The 27171-nt window shown below is 42.9% G+C and overlaps 1 protein-coding gene across 2 annotated transcripts in view; it reads right to left on the bottom strand.

Annotated features, from left to right (window-relative positions):
* The window catches only part of LOC125447728 (synaptosomal-associated protein 25-like), an 84510-nt gene that overhangs the window by 40406 nt on the left and 16933 nt on the right, over positions 1-27171 (bottom strand). For both annotated transcript variants that reach the window (XM_048522370.2, XM_048522369.2), the window contains exons 2-3: positions 13989-14133; positions 8887-8928 (exon numbers count right to left, since the gene is read on the bottom strand). In XM_048522370.2, coding sequence (XP_048378327.1) covers positions 8887-8928; positions 13989-14060 — 114 coding nt within the window. In that variant the 5' untranslated portion in view covers positions 14061-14133. The remainder of the gene's footprint in view (positions 1-8886; positions 8929-13988; positions 14134-27171) is intronic.

The following is a 27171-nucleotide window of genomic DNA, read 5'->3' as shown; positions in this document are numbered from 1 at the left end:
TTGTTGTTTAAGTGGTAAAAATCTATTGGCTTCACTAATGCCTTTTAGAGAAGGAAATCTGTCATCCTTACCTTGCCTGTAACTCAATCACCATATCACTCCAGACTCACAGCAATTTAGTTAACGCAACTATCGTCTGGGCAATAAAAGCTGGCCCAGCTAGTGAATTAAAAAGAACACAGATTTAAGAAAAGTGATAATAAGAACTGAGGAAAAGGAAAAGTGTACTTTAATGCAGCAAGTTGAACACACTGCTGAGTGAGTTGGTGTAACAGATTTGATAATAATTGCCAGAAGGAATTGCTTAAATCCTTGCAGGGTTATGAGGAAAGCATAGGGAAGCGGATCTAATTAGATAGCTGTTTTAAGGAGCCGACAGAGGCATAATAGGCTGAATGGCTTCCTTGATTCCCTTGTTCTATTTAAAGAGGGAGATGGTGATTGGGGTTGCTTTTGCAGAGAACAGATGATTATGGGATGATATGATTATAAAAGGTGACTTCAAGCTTAGTATAGCTAAAGTCAGTATGTTAGTATGGAACAAAGGTGCAACAGATGTAAAGAGAACATGTTATCAGAACACTGTTTGAACAAAGGTGTTAAAATATAACAGAAGGGATAAATGGGTTGTGTTCCGATGAGAAGAACATCTAAAGTTATTTATGTTACTCTGTCTAGTGTGTTCAATCAAACAACATGGCAGTCTGCAGAGACAGAATGATTGAGGTATTTATTGGAGGACACTTGTGTTCCTGGAGGAGATTGGGATCATATAGAAGGGTCATACTTATTCAATTTGTTTCTGCTTGGACCAGCTGATACCACAATATCACAAAGTAAAGCTTACTGTCAAAGAAGCTTTTAAATCTCACAAAGCACTGGCCTTCTTGCTCCTGTTTGCTTTTAGATGCTTAAAGTTCTGGTTCAGTGTGTTTGGCTTCTGTATGTGTTTAGCCAGTTCCTGTATGTTTCCAACCACCACACTGGGGCATTTGGTCTTGTTTCTATAGATATTTCAGTTTTATTCATGTGAAATAAACCATCTCATCAAAGTGTTGAACAATTTGTGATCCAGAATTGTGAGACTGAGTTTAACAAATTGTAATGTTTTGGTTGCATGGTAGTCATCATTTTAAATACATATAGCCACATCAACAGTGCACTGCATCACAGATAATAAAGTGTGCTTTACAATGATTAAAACCATAAGAACAAGACTTTTTCTAACAGTGAATTACAGGGACATTTTTTTTTAATATATACACACAAGCACACACTTTTCATTCTGAAACCTGTTTGAAGGGCCAAGGAGCACAATATGAAACATAACCAAGAGTAAAAAAGTTAGCAAAGATAATGAGTAAAAATTAACCAGGAATTAGAAAACTCAGTCTAGCCCCACTCCCACTTACAATATTACAACGCCCACCCCTCACCTCCTTCCCACAGCTCCAGGCCCAGCCTTGACCTCAGTTAGTTGTCAGACCTTTCCCCTCTCACACTGTAGGATCAAGTGTAGTCAGTGGGCTCAGAGTCAATATTAATCAGTCTGATCCAAGAAACGGAGCCAAAGAGATTCAGGAGAAGGGAAAGTAGGTGGAGGACGTATTCACAAAAGGAAGAAGGGTGAGCTGCTAAAACGCATTTTGTACGACAGTACACGCTGCAGTCACTGCATGGTGCTGGAGGGAGTAACATGTAAAGTGAAAATAGGGGCAGTGAACAGGCTGCTTAGTCCTGAATGCTGTTAAGCTCCTAGAAGGTGGTTGCAGCTGCACCCATCCAGGTAAGTGACTCCTGTGCCTTTTGGTGATGGACAGGCTTTGAGGAAGTCAGGAAGTGAGTTACTCATCACAAGATTCCCGGCCTTTGACTTGGTCTTGTAGCCATTATATTTACAAAGTGAATCCAAGTTAGCTTTTGGTCAATGGCAACCTGCAATGGCAAGTGGGGGATTCAATGATGGTGATGTTATTAGATGTCAAGAGGCGATGGTTAGATTCCCTGTTTTAGGAGACGGTGATCTTCTGGTACTTCTGAGGCACAAATGTTGCTTGCCAGTTTTCAGTCCAAGAATTTTGTTGCATTTGAACGTGGGACTGTTTCGGTATTGAGGAGTTGTGAATGCTGCTGAACATTGTGTAATCGTCAGCAAACATCCCCACTTCTCAACTCATGATGCAGGATGGTTATTGATGAAGCACTGAAGGTTATTGGGCTGAAGATACTTCTTTGAGAAACTCCTGCAGCAACATCCTGGGGTCATTTTTATTCTTTGATGGGACACGGGTGTTACTGGCAAGGCCAGCATTTATCCCAAACTGCACTGGAAAAAGGGGTGGTGAGCTGCCTTCTTGAGCTACTGCTGTTATATGAACAGAGTGACGTATTCAGCCATTTCAGAGGACAGCTAAAAGCCAATGACATCATTGTGGATCTGCAGTCACATGCAGGCTAGACTAGATAAATGAGCAGATTTCCTTCTTTAATGGGCTAAATGAACCACATTAGATTTATATGAAAATTGATGATAGCTTTATGGTCACCATCACTGAGACCAGCATTACATCTCATATGGATTCATTTAATTTAAATTCCAGTAGCCTCCATGTGATTTCAATCATTGAGTGTTACCCTGGGCCTCTAGATTACTAATTCACTGAAAGTGCCATGAATTCACCTCCCCAAAGTTATTGACCTCCAGCCACCACAACAAAGCGGAGCAAATTACTGCAGATGCTCTAATCTGTACAGAAAACAGGAAATGCTCGAGATCACAGCTGATCAGGCAGCTGAAGAGTCATCTAGACTTGAAACGTTAGGTTGCTCTCCCTCCACGGATGCAGCCCTGACCCACTGTGATCTCCAGCATTTTCTGTTTTCAACCATCACAACAATCTTCCTTTGTGCCAGCTATGACTCCAATCAGCAGAGAGATTTCCCCTGATTCCAACTGGCTGCAGTTTTGCTAGGGCTGACGTCACACTCCATCAAATGCTGGTTTGTTGTCAAAGGCTGCCGTTCTCACCTCACCAGTAGAGTTCAGCCCTTTTGTCTGTGTTTGGACCAAAGCTGTGATGAGGCCTGGAATCAGATGGCCCTGGCAGAACCCAAACTGACTGTCAGAAAACAATATAAATGGTGGCGGAAATTTTAAACTCTCTGTTCCCCAACAGAAACTCTAAGACAACCAAAAGTCTAATGTGATTTCTGAGATATGGCATCGATCAGACACATCGATCCTGTATTCCTATAGCTATGGTGTCTTACTCTGCAGTGGCACAATTCAAGGACAGTGCATGGGAACATAGGCTCACTCCATTGATTCTGCTGCAGTGATAACATGGAACGCAATAACATTGTTCAACCAGTGCCCACAGTCTAACTGATTGGTTGCCAAGTTGGACACAAGGCAGGAGTGAAGCTTTTGATTGTAACTATGGAGAAGTATCGATATAAAGACCGAGTTTGTAACAGTTTGTTTTAATTAGCTCTGAGTTCACTACTAAGGGAGATAGCTGTCACAATAACCATGCATTGTCACAATCCAAACATCAGAGACAGTGAACAGTTGCAAAGCCACCGCACTTTCAGTTCAGTTATCTTCCTGAATGATTTGAATAAAGGAATCAAAAGAATATAATTAGATGACAGGCTTCTTTGCAGCCCTATTGATACATAACTTTATTAAAGGGTGTAATGTTAGGTGTTACAAATTCTGCATCAAACTCTTGTCTATTTTTATGGATGTTTTTGTGAGTCACAAAGGCCCAGGATTAATGGATTGTGACAACACAAGGCCTGTCTCCTGAGAACTAGAAAATATGCTGTTACGTTTTAAATAAAATAAAAATGTATTTTTTTTCATTTAGTAGCTTACAGACACTGATCTGGTCATTGATCCATGGTGGAGAAACACTTACTACACAAAAAATCTGTATGAATCTCAAACTTCCTCTATTTCTTCCTCTGACTTGACATTCCTTTAATATCTCTGCACTTCTCTAATAATGGCCTCTTAGCATTCATCAGTTATTCCAGCATACCACTGGTAGTTGTGTCTTTATCAACTTTGGTCCTAAGCTGTCTAACCTTCAGTCTCTTCCACCCTCTTTAAGATGTTACTTTTTAAGGATAGAATCATAAACACAGACAAATTTGGATTAGGCTACTTGGCCACTCGTGTTTGCTCTTCCACTCAATAAGATCTTGGCTGATCTGATTACTCCATATTCCTGCCTATCCCAGATAACCTTCCACCTCCTCACTTACCAAGAATCCACCTCTACTTTCACTGACGAAGCGTTTTGTTTCCTATTGCTTACCTGTCTCCCTATGTCTTTAAGTGTCAAGGTTTGTCTGATAAGAATGTGGGTCATGGGTTTGACAGGTGCTGTTGGAGAGCCTTGGTGAGTTGCTGCAGTGCGTGTTGTAATGGTACACCCTGCTGCTACTGTGCTGCTGATGGAGGAGGCAAATATTGTGGAATAGTGGATGTGGTGTCACTCAGCGGGGTCTGCTTTGTCTTGGATGGTGTCAAGCTTCTTGAGTGTTGATGGAGCTGCACCCATTCAGGCAAGTGGGGAGTATTTCATCAAACTCCCATGCAGTACCCTTTTAGAAATGGGTGGGGTGGGGGGGGGAGGGAGTAAGTAGGAGGTAAATAGTGAGACTTTTGAGTTAGGAGCATAAAGATGATGAGTAATCAATCACTTTGTGAAATTAGGGAGAAAAGGACACTTGTACATGAGGGAGAAATGCTGCTTAAAACATCTGCAGAACTAGCTGACTTTCTATATAGAAGGTCTATGGGTCTGTTGTTGCAGTTTCTACCTCAATACAAGAGTTAATTTGAAATGTTATTGACATTTACAATGTGGTAGTGCTGCTTCAGGCAGTGACTGAAAGGTCAGTCTTCATGCGGTGATGCGCTGGTTGTTAATCTCAGACACTGATTCAAGCTAAGTAAGGACTAACAAACTGTCCCCTGACACAGCTGCTCACTGCCTTCAAAAACCTTTTCCTGGTTGCAAACTTGCTGCGCTCAGGCAGAAAAAATGTCAACTACATCAGCTGAAGGTCAAGATTTTACATAAATGTGAACATGGCAACAGAATTCCCAAATCAAATCAACAGGATTATGCTCCAGAGATAGTAGGAACTGCAGATGCTGGAGAATCTGAGATAACAAGGCGTAGAGCTGGATGAATACGGCAGGCCAAGCAGCATCAGAGGAGCAGGAAGGCTGACGTTTCGGACCTAGACCCTTCTTCAGAGGTAATGGGATTGTTATCTTTGTCACTTTCAGCTTAAAACTGAAAATGAGCTGTTTTCCAACAGTCATGACTCATTTCCACTGGAGAGCCTTTTGAACCGTGGGGCTGGATATTACAAGACACCAAATATGTTTTTAGTGAATGCGAGTGGGGGATATATGAAACAGGGCAGGTGTTCAGCACACCCTCCCTCAAGACCACTCCCACATTACTAAGAGTGGGCAAGTGCTAAATTCAGCAGCACCCCAAAACATGTACACAGACAATTCAGGGCCAATTCAGTGTTCCAGAAGCTCAATTGACCCTGGTGTAAAACTGCCCACCCAATAACATGGCCTTCAGGATTGGGCTGTCCTTTATCTTTACAAGTTTTTAGAAATATTGCACATCTGCGTAATATGGCCTGTAAAGCAACCAAAATAATCAAAGACCCCTCCCACACCAGTTATACTCTTTTCCACCTTTTTGTGGAAAGTATGAATGCATATATGAAAGATTCAAGGACAGCTTCTTCCTGCTATTATCAGACTTTTGAATTGACTTCTCAAACATTACTTCGGATCTTTTCTTACACCTTCTCTGTGGCTGTAACAGTGTATTCTGCGCTCTGTTCTGCTACCCTAATGCACTTTCTATTGTACAATCTGCTTACATGTGACAACATTAAATCAATCAAAATTAGAGGATAGTATCCCCTGCTTCACTCACCAGCCCTCTCTCCGTCCCTAAAAATTACAAACCATTCCCTACCATTTGATCCTGAGTCATTACCCTGGGGCATTCATCCTGGGACTGCTTGCAGTGTGACATAGCAGTCAGGAACGTAGCTTGTAATTGAACATAGCTCAATTGCAGTTCTGTTGTCGAATCTATAGGGGCCAATTGTTCATCATGCAGCTTAGTTTAGTTCTGCAGAAAATATTTTAATTTTGTTACGGTGTTGGGTAATCGGCCCCAGTTGCTCACACATCACCACAGCTTGTAAATGCCAGTAAATTACCCAATAGCCCTCTCCAGATCCTGCCCGCATTGTATATTATTCATTCATATTGGATAAGGCTAAAAGAAAATCCTTGTGTCAACACCAACAGAGACTGAAAGATCTGGTCCCAGACTTTGTCTTTTAGTGAAGCTGATGGTTTGCATTTACAACCCATCTGTCGATTCTTCATGTTATTAGTACAAAGATTCACATAGACAGATGTTCTTTTAAATGCTTCGACTGGGGCAAGCAAACTAATTATTTGCTGGAGAGGATGTCTGTATGCTGGAGATTACTGAAATTTAATAAAATATGTCAGCATGCTTCCTGTAGAATGATGGATCAGACCAAAACAATTCCAATGTCCAACTATTAAAGGCAAAGAGTTACTAGCCCAGCATTCACAGGGACACAAGTTCAATTCCACCCTCAGGCGAATGTCTGTGTGGAGTTTGCATTCTCCATGTGTCAGTGTGGGTTTTCTTTGAGTGCTCCAGTTTTCTCCCATAGTCCTATGATGTGCAGGTTTGGGTAATTTAGCATGGCTAATCCACCTTAGTGTCTGGGATGTGTAGATTAAATGGATTAAACACGGTAAATTTGGGGTTACAGGGATAGGTAGAAGGGTGGGTTTGAGTGGGATACTGTTTGGAGAGTTGTTGTGAACTCGATTGGTTGAATAGCCTCCTTCCACACTGGTCGGAATTCAATGATTCATTCCTTCCTACTCTGCAGTACCATCAGCAGCTTTAATCAGCTCTGCAATATTGTCTTTTCCCAATTAATTTGGAATGTTATTGTTTTCCTAACTCTCCTTCCCTCCAACATTGAACATTCAGGGACGGAAGGATAAACTAAAACTTCCTAGAATAAAAACAAACTGGATGTTGTTGGGTAAAAAATAGGCTTGTGATATCTAAAGTAAATTTGTTATTTTAGATCAAAAAATGTTTCTCTTCGAATCTCTATGCTGTGTGGAGCATAACTTATTAATATTGAAATTTTTATAGCATTTATATATTCGGCTCAAATCTCAAACATTGACACTGTGTATTATATTAAATATTCCATTCCTAAAGTGTTACAAAATTGCTTGTAACTTTCCTGAGCTGGTCACCAGGTGCTGATACATTTGTTTTTAGTGGAAAGCATAGGGCAGTTAACATAGAAAGGAGATTTATTCAATTAGAGGTGATTCATTTCAAAGGATATTTTTAATTTGGGATGATGTTTCATGTGCTGAATGCTATTTTACACTCCCCACCCAATTCTCCCTATCCTGATGCTGCCTGACCAGCTGAGTTCCTCCAGCTCCACACTGTATTGACCCTCATTTTGATAGATAGGTCAATCGATCTGGTGTCTAACAGAAGGCTAATTTGTTACTGATGATCTTGGGTTGTAACAGCAGCTCTCACCTAGCTGCCAGGCCCTCCAGCCACTCTACATACAAACCCTTCATTGCTGTAATTTCAGTCTCAACTAGGGTATGCTATGAACCTATGGAGGGAGCTTCGGGGGTGGGCGAATTAGAGGAATTGTGGGATGGGGAGTAGAGGAATTGAGGGTAGGAGAATTGTGGGTGGGGTGGGAATTGCAGGTGAGAGGGTAGGGGAGTTGGGTGTGGAAGACTGGGGGGGGACAGGAAGTGGGGGGGAGAAGAGGAATGGGAGGAGTGGGGGAATATGGGGTAAGAGAGTGGGGGAATGGGTGGGGAAAGTGGAGGGTAGTGGGAGTGGGGTATTGGGTGAACTGGAGGATTGACAGCAGGGGAGTAGGGGAAGGGGCGGAGTGGGGGAAATGGGGTGGGGAGTGTGGGAGGATTGGGGAGGTGGAGTCTTTGGGGGTGGGGGAGCGGGGGAGTGGGGGGGGTGTTGGGGATTGGAATGGGGAGAGTGGGGAGATATGAGTCGAGACAAGTTTCAAGCTGCAGAATCTGTTAACAGGTTCGAGGCCATCTCCCGGTATGAGATGACGACTGAAAATAACACTAAGTATCAGCTGTCAAATCTCTGGATGTTTCAGGTCAGCCACAAATGTAGAATTGGTACAGCACAAGAGGAGGCCATTCAGGCCACTGTCTGCACTGGCTTTCAGAATGAGGACGGCAGCTGGAATTTCTCCTGTCTTACTCATATCATTGCCCTGTACATGGAGTACAGAGAGCAGGGAGGTCCCCAGTTAGATTGCTCATCCTTACCAGTTTGCCAGGACTCCACCAAGGCAGCAATAGGAAGCTCTGCAATGCTCTTGGACTTCCAAACCAGGAAGTGGAACAAACAGCCAGGGATTCCTTTGCTGGTAGCCACATTAGTAGAAGTGATGAGTGAGAATGGATTTGATTAAAATTCTTGTCTGTTTGAAAAGCTGATCATGGGGGATGTTCATGGAGGATGATGGATCGCTTGAGGGACAGAAGACATCGACCATTAAACGCAAGGAATTGTGTGAGGAAGAAAGTAGAGGGCGTGGAATTTTAGTGTGTACTTTCCACATTGTCCCACTGGATGTTAACCTCGATCTCTGATGATCCAATGGTTGAGCCCAAAACTTCCTGACAATGTGACCGCGACTCAATCAGAAATTTATCAACATAGAAAATAAATGAAATTATTGCTGGCCTCATACCTCCTCCACCAGTTGCAGCATTCGACGGGTGCTTTCCAGGGACTGTGAAGAGAGGGAGTAAATAAACATTGTGAGACCACTGTGAATAAACACGAATGCTTCTTTTCATCAACAACTGCTTTAAGAAACCTAAATCCACATCACAGGAACAATCTTTAATCACAAACTTCAATCACAGCTACACATAGGAAATACTCACTTGTATAACACGTTTCCCGAACACAAAGTCCCTGTACACTTAGCAGCCAATGAGGTACTTTTGAATCAGTTACTGCTATCAGATAGTAAGTAAGAGGGAGATATGCATGGAAAGTTCTTTACGCAGAGGGTGGTAGGAGCCTGGAATGCGTTGCCAGCAGAGGTAATAGAGGCGGGCACGATAGCATCATTTAAGATGCATCTAGACAGATACATGAATGAGCAGGGAGCAGAGGGATACAGATCCTTGGAAAATAGGCAACAGGTTTAGATAGAGGATCTGGATCGGTGCAGACTCGGAGGGCCGAAGGGCCTGTTCCTGTGCTGTAATTTTCTTTGTTCTTTGTAATAGTCTAGTGGTATTATTGCTGACTGTTAACCCAGAGACCCAGGTAATGTTTTGAGGATGTGGGTTTGAATCCTCCAGGGCAGTTGATGGAATTTGAATTCAATAAATATCTGGAATTAAGACTAATGATGACTTTGAATCCATTGCTGGTTGTCAGAAAAACCCAGCTGGTTCACTAATGCCCTTTAGGGAAGGAAACTGCCATCTGGCCTACATGTGACTCAAGACTACAGCAATGTGGTTGACTCTTAACTGCCCTTGGGGCAATTAGGGATGGGGAAAAAAATACTGGCCTAGCCAGTGATACCATCATCCCATGAATGAATAGGAAAAAAAATGGAAACAGCACCTGATTTGCTCCTACAGTTAGTCAATGCTTGATGATCAGATTGTCTGTTGATTGTCTGTTTCAGTGGCTTCAGTTGGAAGGATGGTGGGGGGGTAAATATTTGCCAGGAAACAGAGGGGAACTACGCCTCCCACAAAGAGATTTCTCACAACCAGTGCCCACTGAGACCAGAAACAAATCCTTCCAATTGGAAATAATGTGGATTGTGTGGGAGTAGCAGCTTTTAAGGGTAAAACTGTACTGAACCATGTCAATAATAAAATTACAATATAGTCAATTCCTGTTTGTAAAAGCAGACCTCTTAGTGACATGTTTTGCTTATACTTTTGTGTCAAATTTTCCCATTATAAATTCCAATGTCCACATTTATAATGGAAGTGCTTAAGCAAACACATAATTACAAGCTTCCAGCAATAGGGATGCTGTTGTACCTCAGGTTTTCTCTACTATAAAGTTCTATTTATTTTTAATCCTAAATCTAATTTTTCTTGAAAGATGTCTTCAATTTTTAGAGCTTTATTACAAATAAATCTTCTCCTTGGCCAGTCCCTCAACAGCGAAGATGACTTTCTTCTAGTCTAGAGCTGTGGGTGATCTAAAACTGGATCTGTACTCTCTACCCGAGGAGTGGAGGGTCGTGGGGAGACAGCTGGTGTTTGAAGAGGTGGCAGCAGGAAGGACATGTTCAACTTTTCACGCTCTCCCTCCACGGTCTGGCCTCACCCTGAGCCTGTCAATGATGCTCAAAATGGTTGTCTCTTTTGCAGACAATTCTTCTCCAGTTTTTACAGAGGTTCTTGCGTTAGTGATTCCCATGAGCCACTGGAGATGTTGAATTCCTCGGGGGGTGGGGGGGGTGGGGGGAACTTTGAGCAGGTACCCTACCCTCCCAGTAATCACTCACTGTGGTGAAGTTTGGAGTAGAGTTCATTGCCCGTATCCAATAGTGCCCCTGTTGCCCGTTCCCTGTTCCTGGTTCTAATCCCACTTCAACAGAAGAATACAGCCAATGCCAACAGTGCATGACCAGCGTCACTGCTGAGCAACCAATCCATAAATGCGAATGTGACTCTCTGAGATTGGATAGTTGACAGGGCCATTAAAAAACTGATTTCTCTCTTTGTGCTTTCAGTGTGAAAAGTGGTTAAAAGAATATCTTGCAAGAAGGTTCGGTCTTCATTATCATTGTCCTTTGTGATTTTACCCTGATGATATAAAGGCAGCCAGGCCACTACAGGAAGCGGGGTGTCAATATGTGCCATGTTCTGTGCACCACATGGAAGAGATACAAACATGGCACTGCGAGGCCACAGAAGAGGCAGCAGCATTTCAAATTGGCCTGCCTTTTACTTCCAGTGCCGGTATCAACTGCAACCCCACCACACCCCATCCTCTATGTGTGAGTGGGTTAATACCATCATTTTGTATTGTAGATCCTCAGAACTCTGGGTTTACAAAGGAGTTAATGGAATGATCAGCTGGCAGGCATTGTAAACTTTACCAGAGGGAAACAGATGTTACCATTATCATTGACATCAATCTCAGGACTGAAGGAAAGTAGACATTTTGAAGGAAGAGTTTAGAAAAGTTGCTGATAAGAATGGGTTGGAGGTCAGGGAAGCACGTGAAGAGATGGTTGAGAATTTTAAATTCGACATGTTGCTGGAGCAGAAGCCAATAATGGTGACTGAGGACAGAAATGCTGCAGCTTCAATCGTGCACTAACACAGTAGTCTTTAGACACTATTACCCTATTACTTTGCGACACAGATGCTGCAATTCTCGTTTTTCCCCAAAACAAAAGGGTTAAATCAAGCAGACTGTTCTGTCAGTTGGTGGATTTAATTTTCCTTGCTCCCCCGACACCTCATTTGAGAAACCATCTCTCTCACATCATCTGGTTGATGACTGTCAGTTTTTGCTCATTCCCATCCCAGGCTCCTGTGACCATACAGCCATCAGCTGTCGGTATTAATTACCCACTTCTCCATCATACACTATGGGCTCCTGACTCTAATTCCTCCTTGTCCTTGAAGACAAGCTTTTTGTCCTCATCGATTTTCACTACGCACAGCCCCATGACCCTTTAGAGACTGTGAAATCACTGGTGCCTTTGTAATTGTTCAGACAGCCAAAGGATTCAAACTCTCCAAAATCACTGACATTCATGAAAAACATCTTTCATCAAGCCTATCACCAATCATTCATTTAAAAACATAAAACTTTTGTTTCTATTTTTAAAAGGTTTCATTGGTCTGGTCAAAAATGAATGCAATGAATTGTGTTTAAGTTGCAATGATTATTACATTTAAAATGGCCTCCTTCCACCTCCATAATGTCGCTGATCTTTGCCACTGTTTGCTGAAACTGTTATCTATTCCCTTGTTAACCTGAGGCCTGACTATTCCAATGCATCCCTGACCAGTTTTGCATCTTCTGTGCTCCGTGAAAGAATTTATCCAAACTCTGTTGCCCAGTTCCAAATGCACACTAACTCCTGTTCACCTGTCACCCCTGTGTTCTCACTAGCTCCCCCATCTGGCAATGGTTCAAACTGAGAGTTCACATCCTTTGTGTTCAAATGCTGAAGGCCTTGCCTTTCCTACCTCTGGATGCCTCCCAGCCCCTAGTATTTTGCCTTCCCCCAGTTGTGGTCTCTTGAGCATTTTTGATTTCCTTCAGTAGTCTTCATGGAATTGTTACAGCGCAGAATTCAGCCCATTGTGCCTGCACTGGCCCTATTATCTCATGCCAATCTCCTGCCTTTTCCTTATAATCCTACACACTATTTTATCCCAATAAACATGCAATGCCTCTTGAGTGCCTTAACTGAACCTGCCCCTGCCACATTTCCAGCCCAGTGACATTAAAACCATGTCACTGTCTCCCCATCACAGTGTGCAGTCCTACTGCAAAGTCCCGCTCATAATTCTCTGCCTATCATGGCCATTCCTTTTTGCATCTCTAATGATGAAATTACATTAAGCACAGAAGATAATTGATATTTATGGCTCTTTTCTCTGAAGCTTGCCAGGATTTATCTTGAGCATCATTTTCTTTGGTTCTCCATCCGCCATTGCAATTACTAACTCTTTGCTCTGGTGTAGTTATAAAGCTGCTGCTTGGTTCTTTGCTGTATTCACGGTGGGTGGCAACCAGTGGCATTCAACCATTCATTTGATTCAATGTCCATCTCCATCCATTGTCCTAACTCCATTCCAAATGGAAAAGAAGACAGCTACTTGGGCACAAAGGTTTTGAACTGGGAACCCAGGCTTGGGTGCCTTGCAGTGTTACCTGCTTCCTTTGTTCCTATGGAAACAGGTGAAAGGTCATTTAGCCCCTTATGTCTGCTCCTGTGTTCAGTTAAATCATTGTTAGCCTCTATCATAACTTCATCTACGCAAAGTAGTTCCATTCTATTAATCCCTTCTACCTAAGGTCAATCTATCGATATGAATGCCAATATTTACAAATTGAACACTCAGCCTCAACAGATTTTTTGTGTGCGTGTGATAAGAGCCTCCTGAGATTAGAAATGAGGCCTGTCTCTCATTTTATTGCTGTATCCCCTTTCCCTAATATCCCTCTACCAGAGGGAGTAGCTTCACCAGCCACTGCATCAGCTCTCTTGAACATTTAGAACACTGTTTAACCTTCTGCTCTCAAACAAGCAAAATGGATGTTGAGCCTTTGCAATCTCTCTGATAACTGAAACCTTTTTAGCCCCAGCACCATTCCAATAAATCTGCACTCCAAGGCCAGTATATCCTTCATGAAGAAGGCAATGAGTTCACCTATACCCTTTGATGCCCATGTGGTTGCAATTATACAGTAAGATCTCAAAACGTTAATGCTAGGTCAAAATGGTGAGATGTTCCTGCCACGTTATAAATCATTGGTGCAGTGACTACTATATAGAGACACGGTACTGAAAAGACAATGAAGCTATTCAGAAGTGTTTGTCAGAATGACTGCGGGAATGGACTTATGGGGAGTGCTTAACTATTCCGGGCTTGTCCTTAACAGAAAGGAATAGGTTGGGAGGTGATCGCATGACTGTTTTCAGGATCCTAAAGGGGCTACAGAGATTATTGACCAGGATAGTAGAAGCCAAACAAAGCAACCCATGGTCTACTTTTCATTTAGCAGCTCCAATGTTCTGGTGTGATGGTACGATACATTTATAAAGAAATAGCCAATCACCTCATCTGTAATCTGGTCAGCACAACGCTGCATCTCCTCCAGTTCTGACCTCATGTCCACGTTACCATCCATGGCCCCTCCAGTCAGTCAATCACATTACGTAGAAGGACTTGTGATTACTCAAGGCACAGAGGCCTTCAAGGGGCTGGAAAACAGAAAATGATTGCTTTAGAACAGTTACCATATTTAGAATATTATTCAGTGTCAGACATCACTCAATTTATATTGTTATGGATTAGACTAAATCCCCTCAAAATAGATCAAAGAGATAGCCTACATCTTAACTTTTTACTTTGTTAAAAGGCAAGTGTATGTTCCAGATGTTATTTGATTGGTCCACTACATGGGTCTAAGTAAAACACAGTTTATTTTTACAACAGAGTTAAAACACAAAAGAAGAATTGGAATACTTTAACTCTATTGAAATACTTAGTTAAATAATATATTATTTAATAACAGCCTCCTATAAACACACTCTTGGCAAAGGCAAATGGAGCAAAACAGATTTTCTTCACATGCTATTTACCTTGCAGTCCAGGAGAAAGAAACACTGAAAGATACTAACTAGCAGCAGAGAGAGAAGTTGAGCTTTTTGCCTGCAGAGAGAGAAAGAACTGTATCTATCAGTTTTAGTAGTCAGCTCCAAACTCCAACTGAAAGCGAAGCTAAAACCCTGGGTCTGCATGAGCCTGACTCCACCCACTTATGCTTTTTTTGTCTAATTTTAAAAAAACCTAAAACTCTGGGCCTGTGTCAACCTGACTCCTCCCACTCATGTTTCTTTTGTCCAATTAAAAAAAAACACACAGGGAGCCCAAAGCTTTTTAACCACTGCTTCTGAAGAAGATAATTCAGTCACCACTGTGCCAATACCTCTCTGCAAGAGAAACAGCACAAAACAAGTCCCTCTTAAAGGTGCAGTACCGTCACAATATTACTCCCGGCTGTAGGGAGATTGCACTTCAGTTATATAGGATGAGACCACTACTGGAGTACTGTGCACTTATTTAAGGAAAAGTGTAAATATCTTGGAGGCAGTTCAGAGAAGGTTTACCAGACTAATAAAGGGAAAACACTGCAGGTGATGTAAATTTGAAACAAATAGAGATTGCTACAGAAACTCAGCAGGACTTTGTTTCTGTCTCCACAAATGCTATGAGTTAACATTTTGAGTCCAATATGGCTCTGAAGAAGGTTCTCATATAAATTTCAGTTCGCTTCCACATTAAGTGCTTTAGACTGCATCCAAGAAACACCTCATTCAATAGTGAGGGAATTTCCTAACTGATTAATGATGCTCATGTTAGACTGAAGAAGCGTATTTCTGACAACTGACGTGATGGAATACTCCCTGTTTGCCTGGATAAGTGCAGCTGCAACTACACGCAAGACGCTCAACACTGTCCAGGACAAAGCAGCCCACATGAATGGCACCACATTCACCATCTTAAACATTCACTCTGTTCATCAATTTGTTTCCTTGCTCAGCACCAGCTGTATGTATGATTTACAAAATTCACTGCAGAAACTCACCGAAGCTCTTCTGACAGCCCCTTCCAAACCTGTGACCAGCATTATCAAGAAGGACAATGGCAGCAGATAAATGGGGGCAACATGCAAGTTGAAAGTCCTCTCCAAGTAACTCACTATTCTGACTTGCAAATGTGTTGCCATTCCTTCGCTGTCATTGGCTCAAAATCCTGGAACTCCCTCCCTAATCACATTGTGAGTTAAAGTAGAGCACATGGATTGTAATGGTTCAAGGAGGCAGCTCACCATCACTTTCTCCAGAGACAATTAGGTATGGGTAATAACATTTGGTTTTGCCATTGACACCCAGATCCCACGAACAAATTAAAAAAAAAAACTCCTGATGATGTCGAGTGTAACCATTTCTAATTGTTTCCGATGGAGTTTTCCTTTAACAGGAAGATCAGGATCAGAGTTCAACAACTGAACAAAATCTGAGCTGAGTGGGACAATCCAAATTTGTTGGGCCTTCTGAAATTCCTGAGAAGCATGCACAAGTTTGTAGCTTTCTTTTTGAATACAAGAAATGATTTTTCCACTTGTAAGCAAGGTGTTAGTGCTGACATTTTTCAATGTAGTTGCATCCACAGCAAATATCTGGACACAAATCACTCTCTGGTTTTCCCGTTTTTCTCAGTCTTATCTTGTTTTCAGAGGCATAAAGACCAAGGTCGAAATGGGCCACATCATCATTCAGTGTTTTCATGTGTTTATTCTCACCTTGAAGCTCTGTGAAAATGAAGGGGTGAGGGAGAGCTGAGAAACTGCCAGCGTGACTCATCACAGACCCCGTTCACACAAGCCCTTCAATTAGATATTTCAAGCTATACATACTAGAAATACACAACAGGTCCCTTTCAGTATGCGAAACAGCAATAAAAGGGCTTACTTCATAATGTTAACCCAATATCCTCTGGCTGGCTTGCTCTATATTTCCAGCATTTTTTGAACATAAAGAATCAATTTGATTGCTCACTCAGTTTGGGGCATAGTTTAGGAAGCTATATTGTACATAACTTGGTGCTATTAACCCAGGAAGGAAATTTCGTTGACAACTTAAAATTTTACAGGCTTCTCTAAATATGGGATTAGTTCCAAGGAACTGGAAGATTACAAATGTGACATCATTGTTTGAGAAAGGGGCAGAGGATAATTCAGAAAACTGCAGACCTATCAATTTGACATCAGTAGAGTGAAAACTGATGGAGGCCATAATATTGGAGAAGATAAAAATACACTTAGACAAAAAGTAAGTTAATACTAGACAGTTAACGTGGCTTTGTCAAGGGCAGGCCACATCTGAAAAATTTAATTCAGATCTTTGTCAAGTTGATACAGTAGATAAGAACGGTGGTGTGGATGTTGTATATTTGGAGTTTCAGAAAGCTTCGAAATGGTGCCACATGGCTGGTCAGTTAGCAAATTAGAAATGTTTGGGATTGATGGATTCTTGATAGTATGGATTAGAAGTTTACTTGGAGACAAGTTGAAAGTGGTGATCCCCAGGGATCAGTATAGGGAGCCTTGTTTCTCTGATTTATATAAGTGTTTTGGAAATGGGTGTTGGAGGAAAAAAATCTCTAAATTTGTAGATGATTCTAAGATAGAGACAATAATGACTTGTGAGGATGTCACTGAGCAACTTCAGAGACACATTGACAAGTTGGTCAAATGCAGAATTACAGAATCCCTACATTTTGGAAACATGCCATTCAGCCCAACAAATCGGCACTGAAGAGCATCCCACCAAGATCCATTGCCCTACCCCTGCATTATCTAACCCACCTATCCTAAACATCCCTGGGCAGTATGAGCAATTTAGCATGGCCAATTCACCTACGCTGCACTTCTTTGGACTATGGGAGGAAACCGGAGCACCTGGAGGAAACCCACACAGACACAGAGAGAAAGTGCAAACTCTACACAGATAGTCACCTGAGGGTGGAATTGAACCCAGGTCCCTGGAGCTGTGAGGCAGCAGTGCTAACCACTGAACCACCATGCCACCTAAGTGTGGATCCTCCCCAGTAGTGAATTACTAGAACGATGATGCAAGGAAAGATAAATGCAATTGGGCTGAGTCTCCTTGGAGCAGAGAAGATTAAGAGGTGACCTAACCTAACAAATTATGAGCAATTTTGACAGGGGAAAGAAGGATATTCTGTTTTCAATAGTCAATAACTAGGAGTCACAATATCAAGGCTGCCAGGAAGAGAACTAGGATTGAGATGAGAAGGTTCTTTAAGTGTTTTAGGATTTGGAACACACTGCCTTGGAGAGTGACGCAGGTGAATTCCATAGGACGTTTCAAAACAGAGCTGGATATATATTTTTAAGTGATGGCATTAGAAGGCTATAAAGATAGGGATGAAGAATGGGACTAGCAGGGGCAGCTGGTACAGACATGATGGGTCGATTGGCCTCTTTCTCTAATGTAAATTTTTGTGATTCTACAGCTTCCCAATTCAAACTGCTCCACTCTCAACTCAACTTCCATTGGGCAATTGTTTCAACAGATTCCCACGTCCAATTGGAAAGGGAATTATTTTTATTGGAGGGGTATGACCTTGCTAGACTATTAATCCAGAGACCAAGGTTCAAAACTCACTGTGGCTGACGGTGGAATCTGAATTCAATCAAAAAAAAATCTAGAATTAAGGATCTACTGATGACCATGAAAACAGTGCTGATTATTATTATTATATATCATTATTAGGGTGGCACGGCAGCTCAGTAGATAGCACCGCTACCTCACAGTGCCAGCATTGGTTTGCTCTGGTTTCCTTCCACAGTCCAAAGATGTACAGGTTAGGTGGATTGGCCATGCTAGATTGCCCATAGTGTCCAAGAATGAGTGGAGTAGGTGGGTTATAGGGGGTGGGTCTTGGTGGGATGCTCTGAGGGTTGGTGTGGACATGTTGGGCCGAAGGTCCTGTTTCCATACTGTAGGGATTCCATGATTATAAAGACCTATCTAGTGCACTGATACCCTTTAGAAAATAGGACAGTGCAACACAGGAAAAAGCCCTTTGGCCCACCATACCTGTGCCAACCATGATGCTTCTCTAAACTAATCCATCAGCCACCACATGGGCCATATCCTCCTATTCTCTGCCTGTTCAAGTGTCTGAAACATTGCTATCATCTCTGTTTCTACAACATCTCCTACATGGCATTCCAGGCACCTTCCTACCCTCTGTGTAAAAACTCTCCTTGCATGTGTCTTTTAAACTTTCCCCCTCTCACCTCAAACCTATGCCCCTTTGGGAAAAGGAAATTACTATCCCACCTAAATGTGACTCCAGACCCATTGCCATGTGGTTGACTCTTTACTAGGCTAGACAGCAACATCTATATCGTGTGAATGAATATTTTAAAAATTGGGCACAGTTTATGCTGAATCTCCCAGTGCAGTGCTGAAGGAGGTCTGCACTGTTGGAGGTGCTGTCTTTTCAATAAAGCGAGAAACTAATCCACCCTGGCAGGTAATAGCATAGAGTTCATGCCACTGACAGAGAGCAGGAGAGTTCTCCTCTGTGTCCTGGCTAAAATGTATTCTTCAGCTAACATCACTAAACAGATTATCACCATGAGGTTGCTGTGTACAAATTGGCTTCTGTGTTTCTTGCATTACAACAATGTCTACACTACAAAAGTATATAGTTGACTGCAATGCACTTTTAGACTTTGGGAGGTAAGACCATTAGACATAGAGGCAGAAACAGGCTATTCAGCCCTTCAAGTCTACCCTACCATTCATTGAGACCCTCAGCTCAGGTGGATCTCATAGAAACCTGTAATATTCTAACGGGGCTAGACAGAGTGGATGCAGGAAGGATGATCCCCATGGCAGCAGAGTCCAGAAGCTTTTGTCACAGTGGAAGGATACAGGGTAAACCATTTAGAAGTAAGTATTAACAATTGTCAACTCCACACATGAAAGGCGGTATGGAAATGAAGGCCATTCTTACTTTTATCCTAACTCTTCAATGGCTGCTCACTGGCTGGAAAGGCACAGTCTGAACTGGCCACTTCTCTGACTCAAAAAATTGTCCCTGGAGAAAACAGATATCTGTAGCAAATCAGACAGCAAAAGATACTGAGTGAGGATGAAATTCCAACATCCACCAGCACAGAGATGCTCGCAGCTGAAGAGCAGGAGGGTTTGAAATGGACCAATTAATTATGTAAATGATCGAAGAAGTACATTGCCCAGCCCATTAAGAGATTCTGAAGCAAAGAGGTGAAGATGGAACTTACATCAAATCCCCACATCACAGGCTTAAACAAAATCACTTCCTGTGCTCATCAAGGTGCAGGGCATTAGCATATGAACAGAAAAGACACTACTTTGGGCACTCAGAACTGATCTTGGTGGGTGGGGCAGGACACAGATAGAGTGAGCGTGGCTAGGGTATCTGGGCTGTCCAGAATCATGGATTCAAATGTCCAGTTTTAATGGACCACACGGTCTTGATCAAATGTACACATACCCATCACTAGCTCTCAGTTAGCAGGAGTGAATCTTTAGTGACAGCAATGCAGCCAGCAGTCAGGTGGTGAAAGGGCATCCAGGTATAATCCGAGTTGAGCAATGTTGGGTAGGCTGGGTGGACATTTGGTGATATAAAGAAAAACCACCAGAGGGCTAGATCTTTCTGGCAACGGTGGTGTTAATGGGGAGGAGTGCACATACAGAAAGCTAGTCCAGTATTCTCTGATGTGTTGTGACAGGCCAAACAGAAGGAAGAATAATACCCGTCCCCACCCCGGGCTCTTAGATTAACTCAATACAGATGGCCAAGTATGGGTTGGTATATATTGACTCGGATGTAGTACGCCTCAATTTTAATATCATCTCGTGTTCAAATCAGTCCATAACCTCATTCACCCCAACAGTGTAACCTTCTCCAGCCACAAAGTTCCAAGAAGCTTGTTCTCTGATCCTGGCCTCTGCTACGTTCCCCATTCGCTTGGCCCACCATTGATGGCTGTGTCTTCAGTTGCTGCAACCCTCAGCTCAGGGGGATCTCATAGAAACCCATAATATTCTAATGGGGCTAGACAGAGTGGATGCAGGAAGGATGGTCCCGGTGGCAGCAGAGTCCAGAAACTTTTGTCACAGTGGAAGGATACAGGGTAAACCATTTAGAAGTAAGATGAGGAGAAATTTCTTCATTCAGACAGTAGTGAGCCTATGGAGTTCGTGCTACAGAAATCAGTAAAGGCCAAAACATTGTGCATTTTACAGGAGTTGGATATAGCTCTTGGGACTAATGGGATCAAAGGATATGGGGGAAAGCAGGAACAGGCTGTTTCTTTGGATGATCAGCCATGATCATAATGAATGGTAGAACAGACTCGAGGGGCCAAATGGTCTACTTTGCTCCTATTTTCTACGTATCTTACATCTGGAACTACTGCTTCACTGACATTTGGATAGATGGAATCAAGGAATCCTGATAAACATATTATATCCCCACTGCTGTTATACTGCAAATAAAAACTCCTTCTGATTCATAGCCCCACTTAGTCACGAATGTACATTTTAATCAGAAATAAGAAAGCTGAATTGTGAAGATATCCAGAGGGCAGCAGACATTCTATGCCATGAGTACTCAGAAAGGCAGAAGTTGGCGACAGGAAAAGACTCTCTCAGCAATCCAGCTGGTTGTGGCCAGATGTCATACACATACTGACCCATCAAGGATGTGCAGGCTAGATGGGTTAGCCATGGCAAATGCAAGGTTACAGGAATAGGGCAGGGGCTGGGGCTGGCTGGGATACTCTTAGGAGGATCAGTATGGATTTGTAATTCAGAAGATCAATATAATTTTCTGGGGTTACAAGTTCAAATCCAAGCACCGCTACTGGTGGCATCTAAATTGGGTTAATAAATCTGAAATTAAAATATGCCACAGGAATGGTGACCATGAATTGACTGTCATAGAAACCCACCTGGTTCACGAAGATCCTTTAGGAAAGGCAATCTACTCCAGGTGTCATTGACTCTTAACTGCTCTCTGGCTGAGCAAAACCTTCCAGTTCAAGGGCGATAAACACTGCCCTTGTCAATGATGCCCATATCCCATGTAAATAAGCAAAACTCTACATTCAATTCTGTCTATTGAAGCTAATGTGTGGTTCAATCAGCTCTTGATGATGTCAGTACCAGGAGAATAATCATACCACACTGCAATATCTGTAACCTCAGACCACCCAATCCTTGGTTGATAGGTCAATCATGAGGGGTCATGGTTTTAGGGTAAGGGATGGGAGATTCAGAGCGGATTTGGCATGAAGCCTTTTCACTCAGTGGGTAGTGGGAATCTGGAAAGCACTGCCTGAGAAGGTAGTGGAGGCCAGGACCTTACAACCTTTAAACCAAAATTTGGATGAGCACTTCAAATACCATAACATTCAAGGATGAGAGACGAGTGCAGGAAACTGGGATTAGTGTGCCTCTGTAGTGGTAGTTTTGTCAGTGCAGACTCGACGGGCCAAAGTACCTTTAATGCGCTGTATAAGTGTATGAATCACCTGCTCTGCCACTAACTGGAAATTAGAATACTATCACTGTCAAAACTAGCAAATCAGGTTATTTTGCGAGCTGTTTGGTAGATTAGCACTTGACAGTTCTTAACACATTTAAATTCAGGATGCATGCACTCAGTGGAGTAGAGTGGTGTCTTGTAAGAGTCTCCATGAGATCTTGTACTAATCAAGAGTGCCTCAGTTTAATGCCTTGTCCAAAATAATGGCACTTTGACTATGGAGCACTGCCTCGGTACCGCACTGAAACCTTAGCATGGATTATGTGGCCAAGACTCTATAGTGGGACCTTTAACACACAAAAACTGATGTTCTTCCAAAGTTAACACATTGCGTTCAATTAAAAGGAAAGTAGTGCAGATGGTGGAGCTCTGAAATAAAAAACAGAAAATGCTGAAGAAACTCAGCATGTCTGACAGTATCTGCAAAGAAACAGAGTGCAGTATGACTCTTCTTCAGAACTATAAAATCACAGTTTTAATATTATTGACAGAGGGAAGAGGAATGAGTGATACATGTAGCAAGGGTTAACAAAGTGTGGAGCTGGATGAACACAGCAGGCCAAGCAGCATCTCAGGAGCACAAAAGCTGACGTTTCGGGCCCAGACCCTTCATCAGAAAAGGGTCTAGGCCCGAAACGTCAGCTTTTGTGCTCCTCTGATGCTGCTTGGCCTGCTGTGTTCATCCAGCTCCACACTTTTGTTATTTCGGATTCTCCAGCACCTGCCGTTCCCATTATCTCTGATCACGTAGTAAGGGTGCCCAGATCAAGTGACAAAAGGAGTGTTAATGGTGGTAGGAGAGATATATGATGCAGAATAGGTATTAATGAGTTCTGAAGAAGTCATATCAGACTTCAAATGTTAACTCTGTTTTGCTCTCCTTACCTGCTGAGATTCTCCAGCATTTTCTGTTTTTAGTTCAGATCTCCAGTATCCACAGTAGATTGTTTTTCCTTACTTAAGCATTAAAGGTAAGTGTGAATTGAATGAAAATAGGTCAGTTCTGCTGAGAGCAAACCAAGGCAAACAAGATACTTGGGGGTAATCAAAACAGGACAGGGTTTATGCTTTGAAGTTGTTGAACTCAAACATTAAGTTCTGAAGTCTGTAAAGTGCCTCAGTGGAAAGTGAGGGCTGTTCCTCTAGTACATTAGGTTCACTAACTGAAGGCATGGAAATGACATTCAGTAAGACTCTCAATGAATTTTCAGCAGCAAACAGCCAAAAGAAAGTGTTAAGAAAACATCAATTGAAAAATCTGGACCAAGTACCCACATTACAGCCACATATATGCTCCTTTTCCACTCGAGTCCAAGAAAAGATTGTATAGCCCCATGAGATAAGGTGAACTAAGACAATTTCACTTAGACTTTGTAGTACTGATTGGAAGAGCAAATTGTGGTCACAGTTGAAGCGGAGGAAAGGGGGAGTAGGTGACGATATCATCCTGCAACTCCTTTAGATGATTGAGTAGTCCTCAGGGAACTGCAGGGCAATGTTCCTCTGATTGGACCTTTCGAGTGCCATAGCCTTAAGCTTATAGACTAAATTAGCACATTGCTGTTTGTGGGAGCTTGCTGTGAGAATGCTGGCTGCTATAGTTTGGAAATTGCAGCTGTGACACAGAGCTCTGTTCCATCTGAAAACCTGGATGTACATATTGTGCCAAGTGGCTGGTCTGCCATGATATCTAGCCAATAACCAATGTGTCAATGTATTTGCCAATGGCCATGTGACTGTAGAGTCATCACAACGGAACTGAACCTGGTCTACAACTTTTGTCCATGCACTAGGGAGGAAAGTTAATTAAAATCCACATATCTCCCATCATTCTTGTGGCTATAACAAGCTGTCCCCTGCTTGCATGTCTATACTTCCAAAGCTGTGAACAAAATATATGAGGAAAACATCCTTATTTGAACTGGAGAGCACCCACTGTGGGTGGCTACAATATTGATAAGGATAGCCTGAGACAACAAGGGGATATAGATAGGCTAGTTAGATAGGCTGATCAGTGGCAAATGGAATTTAATCTAGATTAATAAATGTGAGGCGATATACTTAGAGTCATAGACTCATACAGCATGGGAACAGAACCTTAGTCCAAATTATCTGCTCTAACTAGACATCCCAATCTGACCTAGTACCAAAGAGGAGTACTTGTGCTCCAAATAGTGAAAGCAACAAGTGACAGAGCTAAGTGATCCCACACCGAATGGATCAGATCTAAGCTCTGCAGTCTTGCCATATCCAGCCGTGAATGGTGGTGGACAATTAAACAACTCACTAGAGGAGGAGGCTCCACAAATATCCCCATCCTTAATGATGGAAGAGCCCTGCACATCAGTGCAAAAGTTAAGTTTGAAACCTTTGCAGAAATCTTCAGCCAGAAGTGCCAGGTAGATGATCCATCTCGGCCTCCTTTAGTAGTCCCCAGCGTTACAGATACCAGCCTTCAGCCAATTTGATTCATTCCACGAGATATCAAGAAATGGTTGCAGACCATGGATACTGCAAAGGCTATGGGCCTTGACAACATTCCAGCAATAGTACTGAAGACTTGTGCTCCAGAACCTGCTGCTTCCCTGGCCAAGCTGTTCCAGTACAGTTATAATACTGGTAGCTACCTGGAAAATTGCCCAAGTACATACTACAAACCCAAAGCAGGACAAATCCAACCTGGCTAATTACCTCCTCATCAGTCTACTCTAGATCATCTGTAAAGTGATGGGAGGTGTCATCAACAGTGCTATCAAGCAGCACCTGCTCAGCAATGCCCCGTTTGGGTTCTGCCAGGACCACTCAGCTCCTGATCTCATTACAGCCTTGGTTCAAACACAGACAAAAGAGCCGAATTCCAAAGGTGAGGCGAGGGCTGCATTTGACCAAGTGTGGCATCAAGGAGCCCTAGCAAAACTGGAATCAATGGGTATCAGGGGGCAAATGCTCCAGTTGTTGGAGTCATACCTGACGCATAGGAAGATGGTCATGGTTGTTGGAGGTCAATCATCTCTGCTCCAGGACATCTCTGCAGGAGTTCCTCAGGGTAGTGTCCTAGGCCCAACCATCTTCAGCTGCTTCATCAATGACCTTCTCTCCATCATTAGGTCAGAAGTGGGGATGCTTGCCAGTAATTGCACATTGTTCAGCACCATTCACGACTCCACACATACTGAAGCAGTCTGTGTTCACATGCAACAAGACCCGGACAATATGCAGGGTTGGGCTGACAACAGGCAAGTGACATTCGCACCACTCAAATGCCAGGCTATGACATCACCAATAAGAGATAATCTAACCACCATCCTTTGACAGTGTCACCATCACTGAATCCCCCTCTATCAACATCCTGGGGGTTATCATTGACCAGAAACTCAACTGGACTCACCACATAAACACAGTGGCTACAAGAGCAGGTCAGAAGCTAGGAATACTGCGGTGACTGACTCACCTCCTCGCTCCACAGTGGAATACTGTCCACTTGCCTGGATGAGTACAGCCCCAACAATGCTCAAGAAACTCGACATCATCCAGGACAAAGCAGCCCACTTGATTAGCATTACATCCACATGTATCCACTCCCTCCACCACCAACCCTCAGTAGCAACAGTGCGTACTATCTAGAAGATGCACTGCAGAAATTCCCCAAAGATCCTCAAACAGCACCTTCCAATTCCACGACCACTTCCATCTAGAAAAGCAAGGGCATCAGACAGATGGGAATGCCACCACCTGCAATTTCCCCTCCAAGTCACTCACCATCCTGACTTGGAAATATATTTCCGATCTTTCACAGTCGCTGGGTCAAAATCTGGAATTCTCTCCCTAATGGCATTGTGGGTCAATCTACAGCAGGAGGACTGCAGCAGTTCAAGAAGGCAGCTCACCACCACCTTCTCATGGGCAGCTAGGAATGGGCAAGAAATGCTGGCCAGCCAGCGACTCCCACATCCCACAAATGAATATAAAAAGTTTCCAGCTTTCGACCATATCCCTCTAAACCCTTCCTATTCATATCTCCACCCAGATGCCTTTTAAAAATTGTAATTGTATCTACCTCCACCACTTCCTCTGGCAGCTTTTTTCATATACACACCACTAAGAAGTCACCCCCTCAGGTCCTTTTTAAATCTTTCCCCTCTCGCCTTAAACCTATGTCCTCTAGTTTTGGACTCCCCCACCCTAGGAAAGAGACCTCGGCTATTCACCTTATCCGTTCCCCTCGTGATTTTAAAATCCTCTATCACCTCTGCATCTGTGCTCCAGGGAAGAAAGGTCTATCCAATCTCTCCCTAAAATCCTGGCAACATCCTTGTGAATCTTTTCTGCACCCTCTCACGTTTAACAACATCCTTTCTGTAGAAGGGCTACCAGAATTGTATGCAGTATTCCAAAAATGGCCTCACCAATGTCCTGCACAGCCACAACATGACATCCAAACTCCTACTCTCAATCCTATGACCAATGAAAGCAAGTGTGCCAAATGCCTTCATCATCACCCTGCCTACCTGTGACTGCATTTTCAAAGAACTATACATCTGCACCCCTAGGTCTCTTAGTTTGGCAACACTCCCCAGGGCCTTACCATTTGCTGTATGAGTCCTGCTCTGGTTTGTCTTACCAAATGCATCGCCTCACATTTATCAAAATTAACCTTCATCTGCCACACTTTGGCCCATCTGATCAAATACAGGACAAACAAGGCAAGGGAATACACGACAAACAGTAGGATCCAGGCAAACACCAAGGATCAGAGGGTGTGGTGTGGTGTGTGTGTCCACCAGTCCCTGAAAGGTAGCAAGACTGGTGGATAAAATAATTAAGAAAACATCTGGTAAACTTGCCTTTATTAGTCAAGGCATAGAGTTTAAGAGCAAGGAGGTTATGCTGGAACTGGAGAAAACATTGGTTAGGCCACAGCTAGAGAGAGTATTATGCGCAGTTCTGGAATCTGCATTACAGGAAGGATGTGATAGCACTAGAGAGGATGCAGAGGGGATTTATCAGGGTGTTGCCTGGGCTGCAGAGTTTTATTTATGATGAGAGATTGGGCAGAAGGGGGCTGTTTTCCTTGGAGCAGAGGACAATGTGGGGGGGGG

Source organism: Stegostoma tigrinum, chromosome 39 (genome assembly GCF_030684315.1).
Source record: "Stegostoma tigrinum isolate sSteTig4 chromosome 39, sSteTig4.hap1, whole genome shotgun sequence".
Lineage (NCBI taxonomy): Eukaryota > Metazoa > Chordata > Chondrichthyes > Orectolobiformes > Stegostomatidae > Stegostoma > Stegostoma tigrinum.
Note: the sequence above shows the minus strand (reverse complement) of the source record. Positions and strands in the feature narration are given on the sequence as shown.